Source organism: Myiozetetes cayanensis, unplaced genomic scaffold (genome assembly GCF_022539395.1).
Source record: "Myiozetetes cayanensis isolate MyiCay16 unplaced genomic scaffold, myiCay2020 scf13, whole genome shotgun sequence".
In the NCBI taxonomy this organism is placed as follows: domain Eukaryota; kingdom Metazoa; phylum Chordata; class Aves; order Passeriformes; family Tyrannidae; genus Myiozetetes; species Myiozetetes cayanensis.
Genome location: NW_026086937.1, coordinates 19,944,154 through 19,962,872, shown reverse-complemented (window position 1 = coordinate 19,962,872; position 18,719 = coordinate 19,944,154). Strand labels below are relative to the sequence as shown.

The window sequence follows — 18,719 nt, the reverse complement described above, 5'->3', positions numbered from 1 at the left end:
CAGACCTGTGACACCTTCAGAGCCCCTGAATCCAACTGCACCGAACCACACTGAGTTACACCTTCTGAACAGTCAGACAGCACTAAGCAAAATAATACCGGGTTTCCCATCAACATAGTACCTAAAATGCCCTCATTTAAGTAATTTACAATTAATTTACAGCCCCTTAGCTGCTCTAAGAGAATAAGTCACAGGATGGAGAAGAACCAGTCTGGTTTTACACCAGGGACACAAAGAGGACTGGGGTCCTGTTTGTCCATTAGTACTGTCTGCTGTGAAATGGGAATTTTCACTTGCTGTTTTCCTACTTAGGCAAACTTAACTTATTTAAGGTAATCTCAGCAAGAAGTGTTGAGCTGCTATAAAATCTTGCACATAAACTCTCAGTCATTTTAATACATCTTAAATACTAATTTAACACTTAAAAATACTTATATAATGCCATAAATATTTATAGCACATAAATACTATTAAATACTTCAATACTTAGATCCAACACTTCCTTTGGAAACTGAAACTAGAACAGGGTGTTTTTCTGCACTCTTCACCCATGCAGTAGCATCATGTTTGTGCATCTGCAACCATATGTGCCATCAGCTGCTCTTCCCAGTTCTCCAGAAGTCCCATATTTCAGAATATATACAACTTAGGACATAACAACTTAGGACTTCACTGGCACAAAGAAAGCAAGTGGTGGCAGATTATTGGGGTGTTTTGCCCAAGAATTCAGAGGAACCTGAACCAGAGATAGGAGCTCATGGGTTGTGTGCTTAAAATACAAGATGTGTATAGTGTGCCATCAGTACTAAAATGAAAGAGCCCACTGTCAAGAAGGGGTTCAAATCTGCAAATACCACAGAGCATTTCATTTCACACATAAGATTTAACTCAAATTTTTAGCAAAATCTCCTCAGGAAAGGAGGAGAAAGACAAAATGAGGTTGTGGTGCTGGTGGAGAAAAGCAACGTAATTTGCATACAGATCCTCTTCCTATCCTACATACACATTGCAGTTGTTATATCATTTTAGGGACACCCTCCTACACGTTTGTTTTTCAGGAGTGTGGCCTAGGAACAAGAGAGGAGCCCTCACATGGCCCATCTTCGGGTATGGAGGAGCAGGGATCCTACCCAGTCACTGCACACACTACAGCCCACAACAGCTGCCTAAAAGAGATGGAGCATTCGCATTATGAGACTTGAAAAAAACACTGGGTGGAATCTTTTATCTCTTTTATGGGAGTCCTTAAATATAATAAAATCACTTGACAACAGGGATGCTCAGTTTTGCTGGCCCTGCTTTGAATCTGCACCGAGCCCTGGCAGTCAATACTGACCCCTACTCGCCCAGAGCACGGGAGTGCTGAAGAAGACACGAGTAGCTGCAAGTGTTGGTAGCTACGCTGTGGTTTCGGAGGAACACGGTTCTAAAAGATACATGTAGTTCGAATCTGGCTTCCTCTATAATCAAAACATGTTGTTTCATCTGCAAAACATCAAGAAGCTCAGAACAATGCTTACGCTTTTCCACCACAATGGCCCAGTAAAAACTGTGTGTTTTAGGAAATCCAAAAATGACTAAGACTGCATTCATTTCTCTGCACCTGCTTTGAAGCATCAACAGGCTTGTTTACAACATTAAAATTCCCAAAATACTTACTTGTGGATGAAACAAGAATCCCGGGGAAGGTCTCAAGTATTTCTCTTTTAAAGCTTCCAGTGGGTCAGTTAACTTTCTTTTTTCTACTCTGTAAATGTTAAAATTAGATTTGCTTGTGATGAATCAGTCTCAGAAAATAGTAATCATACAGCTACTCATGTTTAAAATAGGCAATTATGCATCAAGTAATTTTTTTCTCAGAGATAATGCAAGGACAGTCAATACCCAGGTACAACTCATTACTGAGGTGGGGGTTGTGAATCGTCATTAAAGAGAGATGATACCATTTACATAGAGAATAATCCTATAAAAATAGGGAATAACCCATTTCAAAAGATTGGTAATAATTATAGCAGGAACCAATGATTAATTACTGAGCACTTTTACAAAGAAATAAGACAACAGAGCGTGCTCTCAACTCAGAGGAGTTCAAGGCAACAGAGCCTCGAGCAATGGGTCCCTTCTCGCCTGCCCATGCAGGACATCACAGCCACCACCCCAGAAATCTCTCGTGTGCAAGAGGGAGAAATCTGAGATGCCAGCAGCAAAGACTGCAATCTACTCATTCAGGCATTCAGGTAGCAAAACACAGCATGAGTTATTCAGAAATAGCGTGGAAATTTGGGGCTTTTGCTTTTTTTGTTACTGATGTGTATGGTTTAAGGGACAGAGCCTGTTGTCCACATGCAGATGTAACTCATGGCAAAGGAAGGTTCAGCAACACTGCCTCGTGCTACACTGCCAGAACTGGTACAGATTTCATTAAAATCACAGAATGGCTTGGGTTGGAAGGGACCTTAAGGATCATCTAGGTCCAACCCCCCCTGCTGTGGGCAGGGGAGTTTGTAATGCAATTTAATTAGTTTGTAATGCAGGGCCATAAAGGACGGATCATTATTTCCGCTGCTTCAGGCAGTTTAAATGAATATGATGCAAAGAAAACCTATGGTCTAATACAGATATCAATCTGGCATGAAATAAAACCATCCCACTAAATAGCATCATATCCTGTTTCTTCATAATGCAGACTTGCTGTCTTATGAACCAGCATTCTGCAAAAACTTTGCCCACAGCATTCCTTTTTCAGATAAAGTAAGAAGTTAACATAATTTACCTGGCAATAACCTTCTTTTTTTAACAATAGGCTGTAAAATCAGTCATTTATATTACAGACAAATATTTTTATGGCTAGTATTTCTCTAAACTAATTTAGATGCATGACTTTGGCTGGTTACAGAAAGGGCAAGGGGGCTGATGTACAGAGGATGCAGGTGAAACTGAGATCCCAGTGAGATCCATCCAGGCTCTACTGGGAAACACCAGGAGGTCTGGATTTTACCACTGGTTTTTAAAGCCTCAGCTCACTGACAGCATCTGCTTGTTCACGTGTCAAAGCCAACAATGAGGCTCCCACTGATCTCAGGCAGATCCATGGCAGATCATTCCAGGCAGATCATGGATGGGGCTCTGAGCAACCTGGTCTAGTGGAAAGTGTCCTTGCCCATGGCAGGGGGTTGGAAGGAGATGATCTTTAAGTTCCCTTCCAACCCAAGCCTTTCTGTGATGACTCTGTGATTAAGCAGTCCACAGAGGAGGCTTTATACACACAAGGACGCTGTGCCTTCAATTCCATGAATGAAATGCCTGAAGAAATGAACCCACAACTCAAATAATGGTGAAAAAGGGTAGAAATCACTCTCAGTTTCCATGTTTTTAACCTGAGGACCAATGCTGTACTTATGAGATACTCCCACTGAATTCAAGAGCAACTAGCAAGGTGGAGTACAACAGGCACCCTGGGGAGATGCACTGTCAAATCCAGGGGAAACCAGTGATGTCAAATACACAGCAAATATACAAACATTCAATACTGATACCAATTCATTTATGGGTAAGAGAATACATTCATTTTCTGCATGTCAAGCTGTGCAGGTTAAACTAATGACTCTCAGCAGTGAGGGCAGTCATGAAGACTTGTTAACTGCAGCATTACCAGCCCTGGGGCTGGGTGGGAACAGCTGGGACGTGAGGTGGGATGAGCAGGTCAAAATGCAGCCTGGACCCCCTGCCATGCCCCCACAGTGGGATGGTGCCTCCAGGGACACTGGGAGAGGGCCAGGGCTGTGGCCCTGGCAAACCCAGCTGCCTGTCCCAAAGGATGCTGAAAGGCAGCAGACAGCCCGTTACCTGTAAATGGGATCCATGAAGAACGGGGTGGGCCTGGCGTGCTGCAAGGAGGACTCCGAAGCTTTCCTCTGCTCGAGGTCTCCTCCCTTCTTCTCTCCAAAGACATGGTTCTTCCGAGGCTCGGCTTGTTTCGTGCTGCTGGCTCGACTTCGGCTGCCCATGCTGAGATCCAGAGGCTGGTCCTGGCTGGCTGCACAGGGGGCTGCTGGCTTTGAGGGAATGGGAGTAAGTGGCTTCTCCTCCTTACGCTTCATGGTGAGGTCAAAGGGAGACTCAGAGCTTCCCTTTGGGATCTTCTTTATTTCACTGGGTGATTGGGGCTCCACTTTCAAGGGTAATGGTCTCAAGTCTCTATCAGGAAATGGATACATTGATTGAGAGAATGCTGGAAAAAACGGGAGGGGAAACATGGAAGGGTAAGGTAAGGCTCCGACTTTTTTGTCTTGCAGCCCCACAAGTCCTGTTGAACCAAAGTACTTTTCAGCAATAGAAGCAATAGCCTTTATAGAATCATTCACCGCTCCTGACACCGCAGTCTGCTCCTCTAAGGATGGTGAGAAAATGGAATGATTGCTGTGGTCTTTCTTATTATTTATTGACGCCAGGCTCTGCAGAGAGCTTACTTTGTCTTTGAACATTTTACCATTTTCTTTAAATTTCTCTTTCTCACTTTCAATGTCACTTTCCAGATCAGAGCCCGAGGTGGTTTCCAGGTCACTGCCACTGGGGGTACTGACATCGTCAAGGTCAAGGTCACTACTCTCTGACTGGTCACTGAGTTTCTCATGCGGCCTCTCTTCAGAGGACCCTTCTGGTTGAAGCTCCACTGGCTTATTCTCCCCTACTGGTGGTTGTTTATTTAGTGCCTTCAAAATATCCTGGGTGGCTGGCAGTATCTGAGGATTTGTCATGAGGGGACTTTGGCTTTTGTTTGTCTGATCTGCGCTCGGAAGTCCTTTAACAGGAGAACTAGTAGGTAGCAAAGGTGGCCTGTGGTACAAGCCTGAAGGAAACAGACCGGGGAAGCTAAAAGAAAATCCAGGAGCTGTTGGAAAGGTAAGACCAGCAGGATGCCTATTGGCTCCAAAATAGTCAGCAAGGCCCGGATTTGCATGATTCATATTAACCATGGACGTTTTATCCATAGCTGGGGTTCCAGGAAGAGAAATGCCTTGGCCAAAAAATCCTCCTGCTGCAAAATGGTTCTTGCCCTCACAAAATCTCCTGTGTTTATTTAAGGAAGACGTAGTGCTGAACATTTGTCCACAGTCTTTGCACTTGATTTGGGTTCTGCAATCAGCATGCATGCGCTTATGACGACAAAGGTTTGAAAACTGAGTATAGGATTTATGGCAGACCTCACCTGTATGTAAACAACAACAACAACAACACATCTCAGGCTTTGTGGTAATTGCCCCCACCCCCAAAACTGTGCAAATAACACCATTTTTTTACCCGCCAAATGCCAACGAGGAAGCCGCAGGGATAAGTCTGGGTGCACAAACGTACAAAAGCTATCTGTACTCTGCAAAGCAAGGCAGACAAACGTCTGAAGACAGCATCAAAACCCACTCCAACAACCCAGAAAAGGGTCTGGAATCTCTAAAAGACACGTTCTCCTTGTTTGCTCTTTGCTTTGCACGGTGTTGCACGGTCAGTACCGTTGTTCCACGTCGCATCAGCCCCCCAGAGCCCCACCAAGAGCCACGGCGCCGTGACCCTGTATGAACCCACAGAGCTCCTGTGTGAGAGCACAGGTGTCTTCGAATGACATCCACTCATGTCACTATTCCCATGTGGAAATTAGTCAATTAAAACAAATATTTGCAGGACCAGACAGAGATGGAGTTGCCTCACAGAGCTTTCAGCCTGTAAGACCACAAGGATAGGAAAGAGGTGAAGGAGGAGACAACCAGGTATAATCTTGATAACAAACAACACTTTTTTCCACTTACAATTAAAAATTTAATCTCATGGATGTCCAGGCTGGAGCCTGAGTAACCTCAGCCTAGTACTCTCATGTGTCCAAAGCATTTCTATTTGTGTAATGCATAGTCCTTACAGGTGCCTGTGATGCTGTAACTCTAAATTCCACATCTTAATAACTTTACTAGTGTTATATTGCTTATTTGCCCTTAGCACATGACAAAATACACTATGTTTCAAAAAAAACCCACATCTATTTAAGAATGAAGCTGCATTTATTTGCACGTCTGTTGCTCAATAAGAGCCCAACAGATTTCCTTTCAAACTTCTCTGGGATGAGAAATAGTTTCAGCCTCACAAAAGCAGAACTTGGAGAGAGCCTGGGACCACAGAGGGGAGCAGATCTACCTTGGGAACACAGACCTGATCTAGCCTGTGACACTCAGCACAGCTTCCAGCAACCACTGGCAGTAGCAGGAGGCTGGAAGTGCTCCTGGTGGCACAGAGTGAGACACTGCAAAGGGTCCATCGTGTCACTGATCCAAACGGGATTCTGCAGGTTCCTGATTTTTTGGCTGCTACAAATCTTAGGGTGAAAACTGGGACAACCACCAAGTTATACATTACAGTAGGGTTTGGAAGAGGGTAACACTCAGCTCCCCAGTGCCTTTTTATGTCCCCTTTCACCATCCTTTGGATTAGCAGGATAATTGGGCAAGTCTGAGTCTTGTGCTCTTCATTATGCTAAAATTTGCCTGTACCTCTGCACTACCTTGCTTCCAGTAGCTGTTTAAAAACAAGGCAGCAGCATTATCAGCAGTGTTATCCCTCTGCAATAAATCCTTTTTTCTTTTTTTTTTCCTTTTTTTTTCCAGCCAGGAAAAAGCATGTGGCCACTTTATTTTTATTTAATTTGTGTTATATCATAAACTCTCATCTTTCACACATCAAAGCCGCGCAACAATGCACATTGTGTATTCTGAGGGCTTTTTAACAATCATTTTCATGATTTGAGACAGTCTGACATAATTTACAATGGCTCTATTTTAAGCCTGCAAAGGAAACTGAATTGAATGTATCCCATCCTGCACTCTTGGTTCCCATGAACTGCAATCACGTCCTCTAACTTCCACTCGCACCGGGGCCCGCGCTAACCTTCCTGCTCCTCCGAATCTCTGCCCTTGAGAAACTTGACCACTTGTTGTCATCCCTTAACTGTTTACCTCTTCAGGAGGCTGCTTCATATCTCAGCAACAATGCTCCTATTGTTCCAGGGCCTGATCCTGCCCCATCCACCCTGCTCACATCCCACTGACATCCCCGGGACAATTCGTGGGGGCAGAGTGTGCAGAATTGGGCCCAAACACAGGAAATTTGCAATGCGGTAATTCAGGAAGAATGTTTGGTGCTGTGTGTATCAGTTAACTGTTCCTGCTGGAAATCTTCATTCACAAGGAGAGACCAGAAAGAGAAGAGAGAAAATCAAAAATATAAGGAAAAATAGAGAAGAAAAAATATGGAAGGGAAACAAAAAAGAGAGACACAAAGGATGAGGAGAGATTATTCTAGTTCCTTGAAAATGCTTGTTTTTCTCTTAAGTACTTTCTGTCCCTTTTAAAAAATATTTTAATTTTTTATTTGTCTATTTAACATAAAATATTTTCATTTAATATATTTATTAATACATTTTATTTAACATACTTATTATTATTTATTGGTGGGGTTTTGCAGTATGAAGCTCTGATTTTTCTGCTATTTTCTCCTATTTTTAACCTAATTGCAGGCATAAAAATTTCTGCTCCCACCTCCAAACTTCAGGATACAGAACCAGGCCCCTTACCTTCACTGTTGAGGTTTTGCACATTAAGCTCCCCCTGCTCCCATCATGTTGCTCACAGTTACCAAAATTAAACTGACCCAAATGGGGACATGAGTGTCGTATTCATAATTTTGCACAAGCTTCATCTTGCATATTATGAATCAACTCCTCTCCACGTGTAAAGCAGAAGAGACCATATATATTTTCCCAGACAAAAATATCTCAAATGGATGCATTTTCAAGGCTAGGCTAAGGCAGAATTAAAAATAAATCATGTTTTATGAATCTTTAATCTTCTGCAAGGTTGTGTGGAGGGTCTGCTTCTTACTGACATGACTTTATTTAAGACAAGGCTTTGCTCAGGTAGGCTGGAGTGGCAAGGGGGTGAAAAGGGGAGTATTGGCACAGATTTAGTCTTCCCAAAGTCTGGGAAGTTCTGCCTTAAATTATTATTATATAGTGTATATATTACATATCATATATATTTTATATATAGAGAGAGAGTATATATATAGTATATATATTATATATAGTGTATGTGTATATATATAAAAAGTATTAAATTATTATTGTCTGGTAATATATCCCAAAGTCAACAGAATCAAGAAATACTCAGCTCCGGAGACAAGCAAAAATATGCACTTAGAATTGAGAGATATCCTTACAGACTATTAAGGGAGATACAAATTCAACACTTCACTAAATGTATTTTCTCAGTTTTAAAGTTAAATTAAATCATTAATGGCAATACCATGAAAATATGTAAATATTTATCCTTACAATCTCAATCAAACAATTAACAGCTGTACCCAGGGTTTCACATTTCTGTGCATTGAAGTTACTTGGAACTCTTTAATGATGTGCTGCTTGCTCAAGGTGCCTTTTGCATTTAACAGGCATTCTGTTTAATCCATGGGCTAAAAAAAGGGCTGGCAAAGAAATTTTGGGCCCAGTTTGAAGCCCTGACTCCCTGGAGTAGTTTTACTCTCGGGGACTGTCACCTGAAGCCTGGATGATCCCAGCATCAGTGACAGGTACACCCAATGCCCCGCAGATTTTGGAGGAGACTCTGTCTAAACAGACTGTGCCACCTCCATGGATATTCCAAGGAGCCAGGACTCCTCAGTTTGTGTTCTAAGATCCACCTCCCTTTCATCACATGACTTAAACTTTAGTTGATGGTTACCAACTTTAACTGCTTCCATGAAGCAAAGCAGCAGAAGCTGGGTTTGATTTCACCTATTACACCTTACTACACCCTTTAAATCTCAGTGCCGTACTTTTAAGCAACTAACTTGTAAGGGAAGCTCCCCCTCTTGCAGCTTTTATTGCTCTACAGACCCTAGGTTTAACACAAACTCCCAATCTGGATCCCGAACTGCAAAAATTAATCTCATGCCGAAGCACGCTCTGTACCACCACTGTCTCTGGACCCCAAATTAGCCAGCAGTTAAGTTTGCATATTTTCTGCTTATTAAAAATAATTACTGTAAGTACTATTTTGAGTATGTTCAGTCTATTATGGCATGTGGTTTCTATTTGGGAGGCTGGAGGTTGTGCGAAGGCAGTGAGTAATTACCTTAGTGTTGGTGAGTTTTCACTCAAGCTTGGGCGGTGCACTGTAATAAGAGACAGTTGCCATAAACACACTGGTGCGAGTAAATCATGGTGTGTGGCCTCCTGGTGGAAAACAGATATCTGCTCTAGGTGACCCTACGTCCCTCTCATTGCTCGGCAAAGCCGACCAAACATGTGGTCTCCAAACCCTTTTGTTCTGCCGTTACGTGGCTCTTGTTTGCAGGTTGCTCAATGGGGTTTCATCCCTCACACTGTACCCGTGAAGAGTATCAGTTGCTGTTTTATCAGAATAAATAGCAACAAAGAGCATCTGAGAGATTATTTCATGTATGAGAGGTGCCACTTAGAGACTCTTATGCAAGGTGTTGCAACAGGACTATTTGAAGCCTTCCCACCTAACCAGAAGTTACTGTTTTCTAATTGAGTGTAATCACTTAACCTGTAATCAGCTTTAAAAATTATTAGTGATATTTAACATCGGGTCTATTTATATATTTTTCTCATTGAAAGAATCCAAATCAAAAGTATTATTAACCCAATGGCAGGCTACAGATTTTGCACAAATTAGTTGTTTAAGACAATACTCCTTTTCTGGAGAAATTATATGAGCTTGTGACCAATGGTTTTTCCAGCTGTGGTGCCAGTATTTAGGTAAATTATTGCTGAGAGTAGCAAAAGATTAAGAGGTCAAGAGGACAAGCAGGGGATGTGGTCACAAGGCACCTTTCAAGCCACAGCAGGTGCCTGAAAAGGCTGTGGTGGAGAGTAGCAGTACCAAGATTTTTTAAAATATTTTATGCCTGTGCTTCCCCAGTGAAAGGGAAAGACAGCAACCTGCACCCTTATCAAACACGGTCTGGCTCAGCAGCAAACACAATCCATGACACACTGAGGATCTGATTTAAGCCCAGTACAGAGTCAGGCTCACATCCAAGGCAAGTTTTATTGCTGGAGCAGCTGTTGGGAAACATCTAATAGCTCAACTCTGTACGTAAACTTGGGGCATGCAAAGGAGCCTCAAGCAGGGCAGCAAACTGCTCCGACTCAAACTCACTGCCTTCTGAGGTTTGTTTCCCAACTCCAGCAAAAGTCATGGCATCTGCTGTGGAGACTGTGGCGCAAAATAAACTCCCAAAGCAGGAAGGAGAGCAGCCAGCTCAGCACGGTTGCAAAGCAACGAGGCTGCGCAAGGCTGGCACACGGCTCCTTCTTGCTAAATCCCACCACTAGCTTTGCATCTGTGCGTGGAAAAACATCCCAGGGACAACAGGTACATTTGTGCAACATACAGTCTCTGCCTGAAAAGGAAAATCACATGAAAATAACTCTTTGCATTGGATAACAAATTACCCAGAACTCATTCAACTGCTCACAACCCACGCGACACCGGTGGGCAAGGCAGAGGGAGCAGAACACAACCTCCTGCTCGCAGCTCGCTCTGCTTTACAGCAAAAGAAACACTTAAACAAACACATTTAGTTGAAGACTTACATATAAAAGGTTTGACACTGCTGTGGATGTGTTTATGCTGTTTGAGGCCTGAAGAAGTGGCAAAGGTTTTGCCACACTCTGGACAAGCGTGAGCACGAGCCCCAACATGCTGGGAACGAATGTGCCTCTGAAGGTTGCTGGGGTCCGTGAAAACCTGCTAGGAAATGAGTACTGATTAACCAAGAAACTTGACTGTGGAAGAAGCCAGTTATTACAAGAGTCTTTTAAAATTCAAACCTTGGAGCTATTTTGGGGAGCACTTAGGATTAAAAACCTCCCTAATGGGCATCAGTGCGAGCTGTGCCTGCAGGATGGGGCCTCAGTTTCCCAGGATCAGCCAAGTATTGGGAGGATCTGTTAACCCCTTTGCAGCAAATGCATTTGACTTGCCATTAGACCTTCCACATTTGAGCTCAGGGACTTCATGGAAAACGTGTCAAAATGTGGCTGCTTGAAACCTCTAAGTATGACTGCAATAGAAATACTTTATATCAACAATGGAGTATGTGACAGTAAGAAATCCTGTACATAGTTCAGTCCCAGAAACCAGGGCTTGGTTGCATCTTGTAAACTCAACATAAATTCCCTTTACTGCAGCAAATCCACCTAAAACCAACTAGGTTCTTATGCAGAAGGCCCAAGCTTTGGGAATCTGATAAAAAGCAATGCAGAGCACCACACCCTATACAAATAATCCACACAGCAAGCCCAGTGCAGGGAAGTGACGGGAGATGCTCTAGAGGTGATCTGTGCTCATTTACTGCAGCGGGGGCCCATTGCCATTTCTGATATTGCTTTATATTGCAAAAGTGTCCTGAAATTTCTGGTCCCAACAGCTGGCACACAGCCTGGGGAAGTCTCCACCCTGTGTTTCACTGGGGTTTCTTGCCCCTCAGTGCCTCTCAGTGACCTTCACACCCCACCAATCCTCTCAGGCTGCCAAGCCCTGAGCTTAAGGGTGTTCAGCATCCTGCATCAGTGCTCACTTCAGACTCCACAGCCATGACCAAATCAAAAGGGGTAGAAAAAATAACATCTTTACAAAGTAGAAGTGTAAACCCTTGAAAAACCATCTGGAGCATGGAGCAGAAGCCCTGCACCCTCCTGCATCCCAGCCCAAGGCACCCCCACTTCCATGCTCCCGTGCATCCAGCAGCACAAGAAGTGCCAGGCAGCCTCCAAATTCACTGTACCTTGGCACAGTTCTCACACTCGTAGTGCTTCCCACTGTCGTGAGACATTTGGTGACGTATCAAGTTGGACTTCCAGTTGAAGGCTTTGGGGCACTGGTCACACTTGTACTCCCTCTCCTCGCTGTGTGACAGCATGTGCTTCTCCAGGCTGTGGAAACAGGAACAGGGCTCAGCAAGGTCTGTCACACACATGGGCTTATCAGTGGTTTATAGGAAGAGGAGAGAGCAGAGTGCATACTTAGAGCAAAAAAAATCAAAAATTTTAATAGCCCCAAAGGCCCAATCCTGACAGAAACAAGTTTCTGAACACCAGGCTCACCCCAGCCAGGAGGCAGAACCTCCTCCTCCCTACCAGAATAACACATCCTCTCATGTTTTGCCAGGCCACTTGCAAATGCTCCAGGAGATGCTGCTGCCATCTCTCCCTAAGGAGATTATTTCATGCACCTCTCAGTATTTCACTCTGGTAATTCTTCCCTGCAGTCTGAATTATTTCTACCTTATGACTTTCCCTCTAAACACACCTTGGATCCCACCACCTGCCATAAATCCGCTCCTTTGATGGGAGTCAATTTTTCTTACAGCAGGAATAGATGAGGAATAACACCTCTGGAGTAGGACAGGAGGAGTTTAAGATTTGGTACACTACAAATGAAGTCATTCTTGATGATTACTGTTAACTGTGTTCAACTGTGCAGTTGTCTAGTCATTAATTTCTAAGTGGTTTATTCAGTAGGATATTAAATGTCCACCTAATTTCTGTTGCATGCCTTTGAATTAATTTTTGTCTCTGAATTTTTATTATTCATTTGTAGTAAACATATATTTTTAAACACCTGTATTGCTTGGTCACAAACAGAGTCATAACTCACACTACTGCTTGGGGAAAGATTACTGCATAATGCAAGAGTAGGTCCACAGAAAAGCCATTGGAAACTGTGATTTTTAGCCCAGGATGCCCAACTGGATCAATCTATTCTCACATGAAGTTCCCAGTGATCTCTGCAGAATCAGTGACAAAATCTACTGGGGTTACAGTCTCGTTTGGGTTGTGCAGCCCCCATAGCAACCTCCATCCTCAGCCAAAGGCAATGGAAATACTTTCACCCTGTGGATGCTCTTACTTCTAACCCTCTCCTTCCTTTGGGGGGAAAAAATACTTCTGGCTTTTCCTCCTGATATTTTTATACCAACTGACTCTCCATCATGCACTAGTAAACAAAGTTTTCGTAAGACCCAGAGAGATTCTTGTCCCTGGCTCTGGCACCAGCTCCCTGACCCTGCTGCAGCTCCAGGACTCCCCATCAGCACTGGGCACTCCTGGACCCAACACCTCCATCTTCCTGCTCAGCTATTTCTTCATGTAGTTACTTCCCCAGCCACAGCTCATTTGGGCCTTTTATTTTATATAATCTGGATATAGCACATTTTGGCTCTTTTCTGCTGTGAACTGTCTTTGTGGTGTATGAGCCTTTCAATAATTCAGGAGTTCAGAGAACGACTGCATTCCCTCTCATTTTTCACTCTTTCTCAGTGTACTGCCCATCTATTTATGATGACTCGTTCTTTGTTTTCTGCCCTTTCTCTTCAATATTTAATATTTTAAGCTAAATTTACATTTCCTCAATGATTCCCATATGTTAGATATCATCCTATGGCTCACAGGGAGAAAAGGACTTTTAACACCAAATAACATGCAAATGCAAAACCATTATGGACAAGAGTCCTACCTCATCCAAGCTGCTGGAAATCCTTCTGACTTGATCTGCCTCCATCAAATCAATCCCTCAGACTGAAAATTAGACAGGTGGAGCCACACACTGCTCAACATCAGTGGGTGAACAAGACCTTTTGCCTGCACAAATTCCTGCTCAGTGGGGTTGACCTAATACGTGGGGAGTGATGCTTGGCACATCGTATTTTAATTTTACTGTCACTAATTTTGTGGAAGTGAAAGGATCAGGTCAGATAATGCTGATCTGAGATGCACCATGTGATGCTGAGCCACCTCCAGTCCACCAAGAGGAGCAAAGGAGCTCTGCTTTGGGAGAGGGGGCTCTGTCTTGCAGAACGAGCACCTGGAGCCTCCAGGAGCAATTATCCAAAGGGACTAACCCTGGGCATGCAGAAATCCATGCTAAGCTCCCATAGACACCAAAACATCCTGAATCATGGACTAGTGAGGGTTTCTGTGAAACACACAAAATGCTCTAAATTGACAGGTCAGCATTTAAGTGGTCACGTGATTTTTAAGCAGTGCAAACAAACACACTGCCGCCCCAAAAAGGGCAGTTCACAGTCACTTCAACTGTGCCCACACAACGTGGAGAGGAAAGAAGACACTGTGGAAGTGTGGGAATCCAGCTGAGGCCATTAAACAACTTGCATCTACATTTTAAGCACCTACTCCTACCTTTGTAAGTCCGGGAAGACTTGGTCACACTCTTTGCACTCCTGGATTTCATGAACATCCTGCAGGTCATTCTCATTCTCAAGCTTCTTCTGGAAGTCCTCCTCCACCATGGAGAAGGCGGAGTGGGGGGTGCTGCAGGGGAACTTCTGGTGATCTACAAGCTCAGCCTTGGACTCGAAGAGCTGGTCACAATCCTCGCAGCGGTACTGACGCTCCTCTGGAACACAAGAGGGGTTGGGCACGGGGAGACCACATCAGTTTTCAGCCCTTTTTAACCACCATCCCATCAGGAGCTGGATGATGGTGTGGTTAAATGAAGAGTTATTCAGTTAAAAAGAGAAGAACCTCAAAAGAAAGAAGAATTCCTAAGAATGCTTTATAATAATGCTTTAATTCTATGACAGCACATTAACTGCCTGGGATCAAACAGGGATCCCTAACACAGGCTCAGGACAAAAGTCAGTGTGTTTATATACCATCCTAAATGGAACTAATTATATGAGGTCTAAGGTGGATCTCCAGTGGAGGCTGAAGGAAATGACTTAGACACAAATATCAGCATTTAAAATAGCCAAAAAGGTGTTAATAGTTTTTAAAAGCCTCTTCATTTCCATGAGTCCTTTTGCAGCACCCAACCCTGTTCGAGTAAGCCAGAGACACACAAAGTTGAGGTACTTGCTTTAAATTGCATAACATCAGTCATAATGTGCTCCTTATTGAAAATGAGTGTAAAAGATCCTACAGTGCTACTCTGGAGGGAATAGTGCTTTCCATTAATTAGCAATTCCTGCAAAAAGAATAGATTAGCTGAAGAAAATCCCCCAAAAAAACAAACTTGGAAAAGAGTATCCCGTGATTTTTTTTTTCTGGGTTTTCTACTGTTGGTCCACATGAGGAGCCAGACACTCTGGTCTGGTTCCAGATAAAAATGCCCAGAGGCTCTGAGTCAGAAAGGCACTGAGGAGTCTGGCTGAAATCTCCAATGTATGTACGTGGTTGCTACTTGACAGCTGAGCTGATCCAGAGAAAGCGTCACTGGGTTCTGTTCTTGGCTGTCCACAAGCAACACTTTGGCTCAGCCTGCTTCTAAATCAGCCCTGTGGGACATATTCCTGCATGTGACTGCAGAGATTTCCTCTGGTGTCATTTATACAATAGCTACTTGACCAAAGGGACTAGGCAGGGAAAACACTGTGCTGAAAAGGGGAACATCTTTAGCAATAACTAAACAAAGTTACCACTGGAGGAAAAAAAAAAAACACAAAACAAACACAAAACCAAATGGGAATGAATGAATACTCCCCACCTTTTTCTTAAGAGAACAAAAGATACTGCTTTAAATGTACAGGCAGCGAAGAAAGTGCAGACCTTGATACTTCCTGCCCCGGAAAAACCCCTGTGTACTGTCCTTGAATCCCTGAGAATTTGTAAAAATGTCCCTGTTGGCATAAACTGCAAACTACTGGATACCAAGCAGATATCCTAGACCCAGTTCCCACCGTGGCTGTATAACCCACTGCCTGACAGGCAGCACAGCAAAAGGAGCTTTTGGAGGTGGGGAACAAATCTCAGCAACAACTCAGGAGTGTCAGACCCAGAATCTGTGTGTGGGATGAGCACAAGGAGGAAGAATGGCTGAAAACATCCTCACAAGTGACAGCAACATTAACAGTCTCAGATTTTAAGAGCTGGACTCGATGATTCTTGTGGGTCCCTTCCAACTCAGAACATTCTGGGATTCTGTGGTTTTCTCTTTTCAAGGTAACAGCTGTTTGGCTAAGTGACAAAAAAGAACCTATAATCAGGGTCCATATATGTCTTGCAGGAGCAGCACAGCCTTGAGATAAGGACATGAACTCCTGCTCTTCTTTTGCAATACCCACAAAACAATCACATTTCAATCAGAAAGAGAGGGGCAGAAGATGGACAAATACAACCATGGACCAGCTCTCCTCCCTGGCTGCAGTAAAGTCATCCCAGATTTCAAAAGGATTCCAACAGAGGAGAAATCTCCTTAAATTCTGGCTTAATTTCAGTAATACTCTCTATTAGATGAAACAGTAAGAAGAGGCTAACCGTGGATGTCCGGAGCCATTGTCTCATGTGAATAATCTTCACTCTTCATGAACAGTAAGAGCTCCTCTCCTGGTTCAATATCTGCTACCACTCTGTAGAATATCTGGAAAACAAACAAAAAGAGAAAGCAATGAGCACCACAACAAGCAAAGAGGTATCAGCCACTGCTGGTGAGTGTTACAGACCAAAAACATGTGGTCAGAGCCTGCCCTGTTGTAGCGCTGCTGCTGGAGAGGTGCCCACTGCCTATGGCAGGTCTGCTCCTTCCAGCCCCAAAGCTGTTGTACTTTGGGCTCTGTGAGGACAGAAAGGACAAGTGCTTTCAACAGCCCCTGCTGCAAAATGAGCTGTGTGATGACTGCAGATATCACCAGCAACTTGTGTGTTGAGTTGTACCAAACCCGTGAGCAGAGTGGCCATAAAACATCCCTGAGTGATCCTTGGAAGGGGGAACTCCTGTTGCATTGGGAAAAGGTACTAAAGTAACTTTAATAGTTGGACTCGATGATCTTAGAGGTCTTTTCCAACCTTAATGGTTCTGTAATTCTAAAGCAGACATGCTGACACGCTGCTGGTTAAACCATAGACATCCATCCCCCATTCCAACCATCTACACAGTCCAGAAAGCTGTGAGGCTTATACAAACCAACGAGCCTGGTTATTCCTTAGCTTCAAATGGAAATCAAAGGAAAAATCAGTCCTGGATGAAGAAACACAGCGAGCAGCCAAAGCTGATGGTGGTGACTCTGGCCAGTGACCCCTCATACAGGTGCTACTGGGCTGTGGGAAAGAGCCCATCAGGGAGGCAGGAGGCTGTGGAGGAGGCAAAGGGGACACCCTCCCTTGGGTCCATGCACCAGAGGAAGCACACCCCAGCACCACGAGGCTCTGCCGAGAGGAAATTCCCAAAATCCATCTGGCTGCTTTCTGTCTCAGCAGGAAATGTGAAGAGCACTAAAAAGCTCCACGAAGCAGCTCAAATAAATATTAGTAACTTCCTCGGGCCTTGTTAAACAAAAACACATGACAGCTATATTTCCTATGCTAAAAAGTGATGTCTTTGCATTTTCTCAGACTGATGTACTTTTAAAGGTTTTGCTCCCAAACTCTTCAGCTCTCAACGCTCACTGCAACGCACTGGGAGAAAGGCAGAAAATCACCTGCGTTGTTCAAAGCCACACAGGTGCATCTGTCACAGGCAGGGACGGGTGTGTGAAGGTTTGTGGGTGCTTTCCTTGCCCATTTGCACATGGACCAGCACCATCAGCAGCCAGCACATACCGGTGTCCTCCAGGAGGTGGCCGTATAGCCTAATCGTTCCTTTCTGCACAAGCTATGCCCACAGATAAGGGCTCAATACCTAAAAACAACGAATTAAGTTGCATTTCCTCGGATTTGGATTTTTTTTCCCCTTCACCTTGTCCCAAAAGCCACTCTGGAGGAGCGTGCAGAGAGCAGTGGGCAGCTTGTCCCATCACCCCTCGGCAGGTGACAGAAGTGCTGACAAAACACATCAGGCACAAGGCACCCGTGCCACAACCCTCTGCTTGTGGCCAATTTTCCTCATGAAAACCAGGAGAAGGAGTTTATGTGCAGTGTGATCGGCCCAGGCTGCTCCTCCCTCCTCTTCCACACCACCCTCATCGAACCATCAGCTGGGGCTGCTTGGGCTTCCCCTTGGTCTTTCTTGTCGAGGGGATTTCAAACTCCACCGAGTATTTTGGAGGCCAAAAGAGCCATGGCAGGTTCTTGTGTCTCTTCCTGCAGCTGGATGAATGCCTGGTACCACAATCCCCTCTGGAGACAATGCCATCCTCGGTGCTGAAGGATGCAGGAATGCTCTGTGTGCTTTGGCGTGCTGGGGATGTGCTGGGGCAATGCAACAAGTGAAGCCAACTTCCACCTCCTGAAAATAAATCTGGTGACAGCGCCACATCCAGTGAATATCTTCTGCAAGTGATGTTTGTTTTTCCATTTATTAAGATAAATGCACTGAAAACTGGCTTTTTCTTTCCAGAAGCATAAGGGACTCCGCATATCTGAAAGGGAAGCTGCAGCTGGATCCGTGGAGGACAAGCTTGGCTGTTGCCTGGCTTTGGGTGGAAATAAAATGTGGAATAATAATATGTGCACACAGACCAGAGAGACTTTTGCAAACTTCCCTGTTGGGTGGAAGCAGGATCAGGACCACCACACAGCCAGGTGGGACTTCCACCATCCCAGACGGGCTGTGGTATTTAAAAGTAGCAGAGATGATCAAACTACCCATCAGAAACTCCTTGGCCAGCCCTTCTGCAGGAATGTTCCAAAAACTCCATGTTTTAGGTTGAGTGATTTTTCTTTATTTTGCAACTCAAGAGCCAAGTAGATTTCCAGC

General features: G+C 44.1%; 1 protein-coding gene across 4 annotated transcripts in view; it reads right to left on the bottom strand.

Moving 5' to 3' along the window:
• The window catches only part of MECOM (MDS1 and EVI1 complex locus), a 331,033-nt gene that overhangs the window by 19,659 nt on the left and 292,655 nt on the right, over positions 1 to 18,719 (bottom strand). For 2 of the 4 annotated variants that reach the window (XM_050308405.1, XM_050308407.1), the window contains 6 exons: positions 16,343 to 16,445; positions 14,267 to 14,483; positions 11,854 to 12,001; positions 10,661 to 10,817; positions 3,847 to 5,209; positions 1,660 to 1,747 (listed from right to left, as the gene is read on the bottom strand). In XM_050308405.1, coding sequence (XP_050164362.1) covers positions 1,660 to 1,747; positions 3,847 to 5,209; positions 10,661 to 10,817; positions 11,854 to 12,001; positions 14,267 to 14,483; positions 16,343 to 16,445 — 2,076 coding nt within the window. The remainder of the gene's footprint in view (positions 1 to 1,659; positions 1,748 to 3,846; positions 5,210 to 10,660; positions 10,818 to 11,853; positions 12,002 to 14,266; positions 14,484 to 16,342; positions 16,446 to 18,719) is intronic. The other 2 variants (XM_050308404.1, XM_050308406.1) reach the window with 1 other exon arrangement.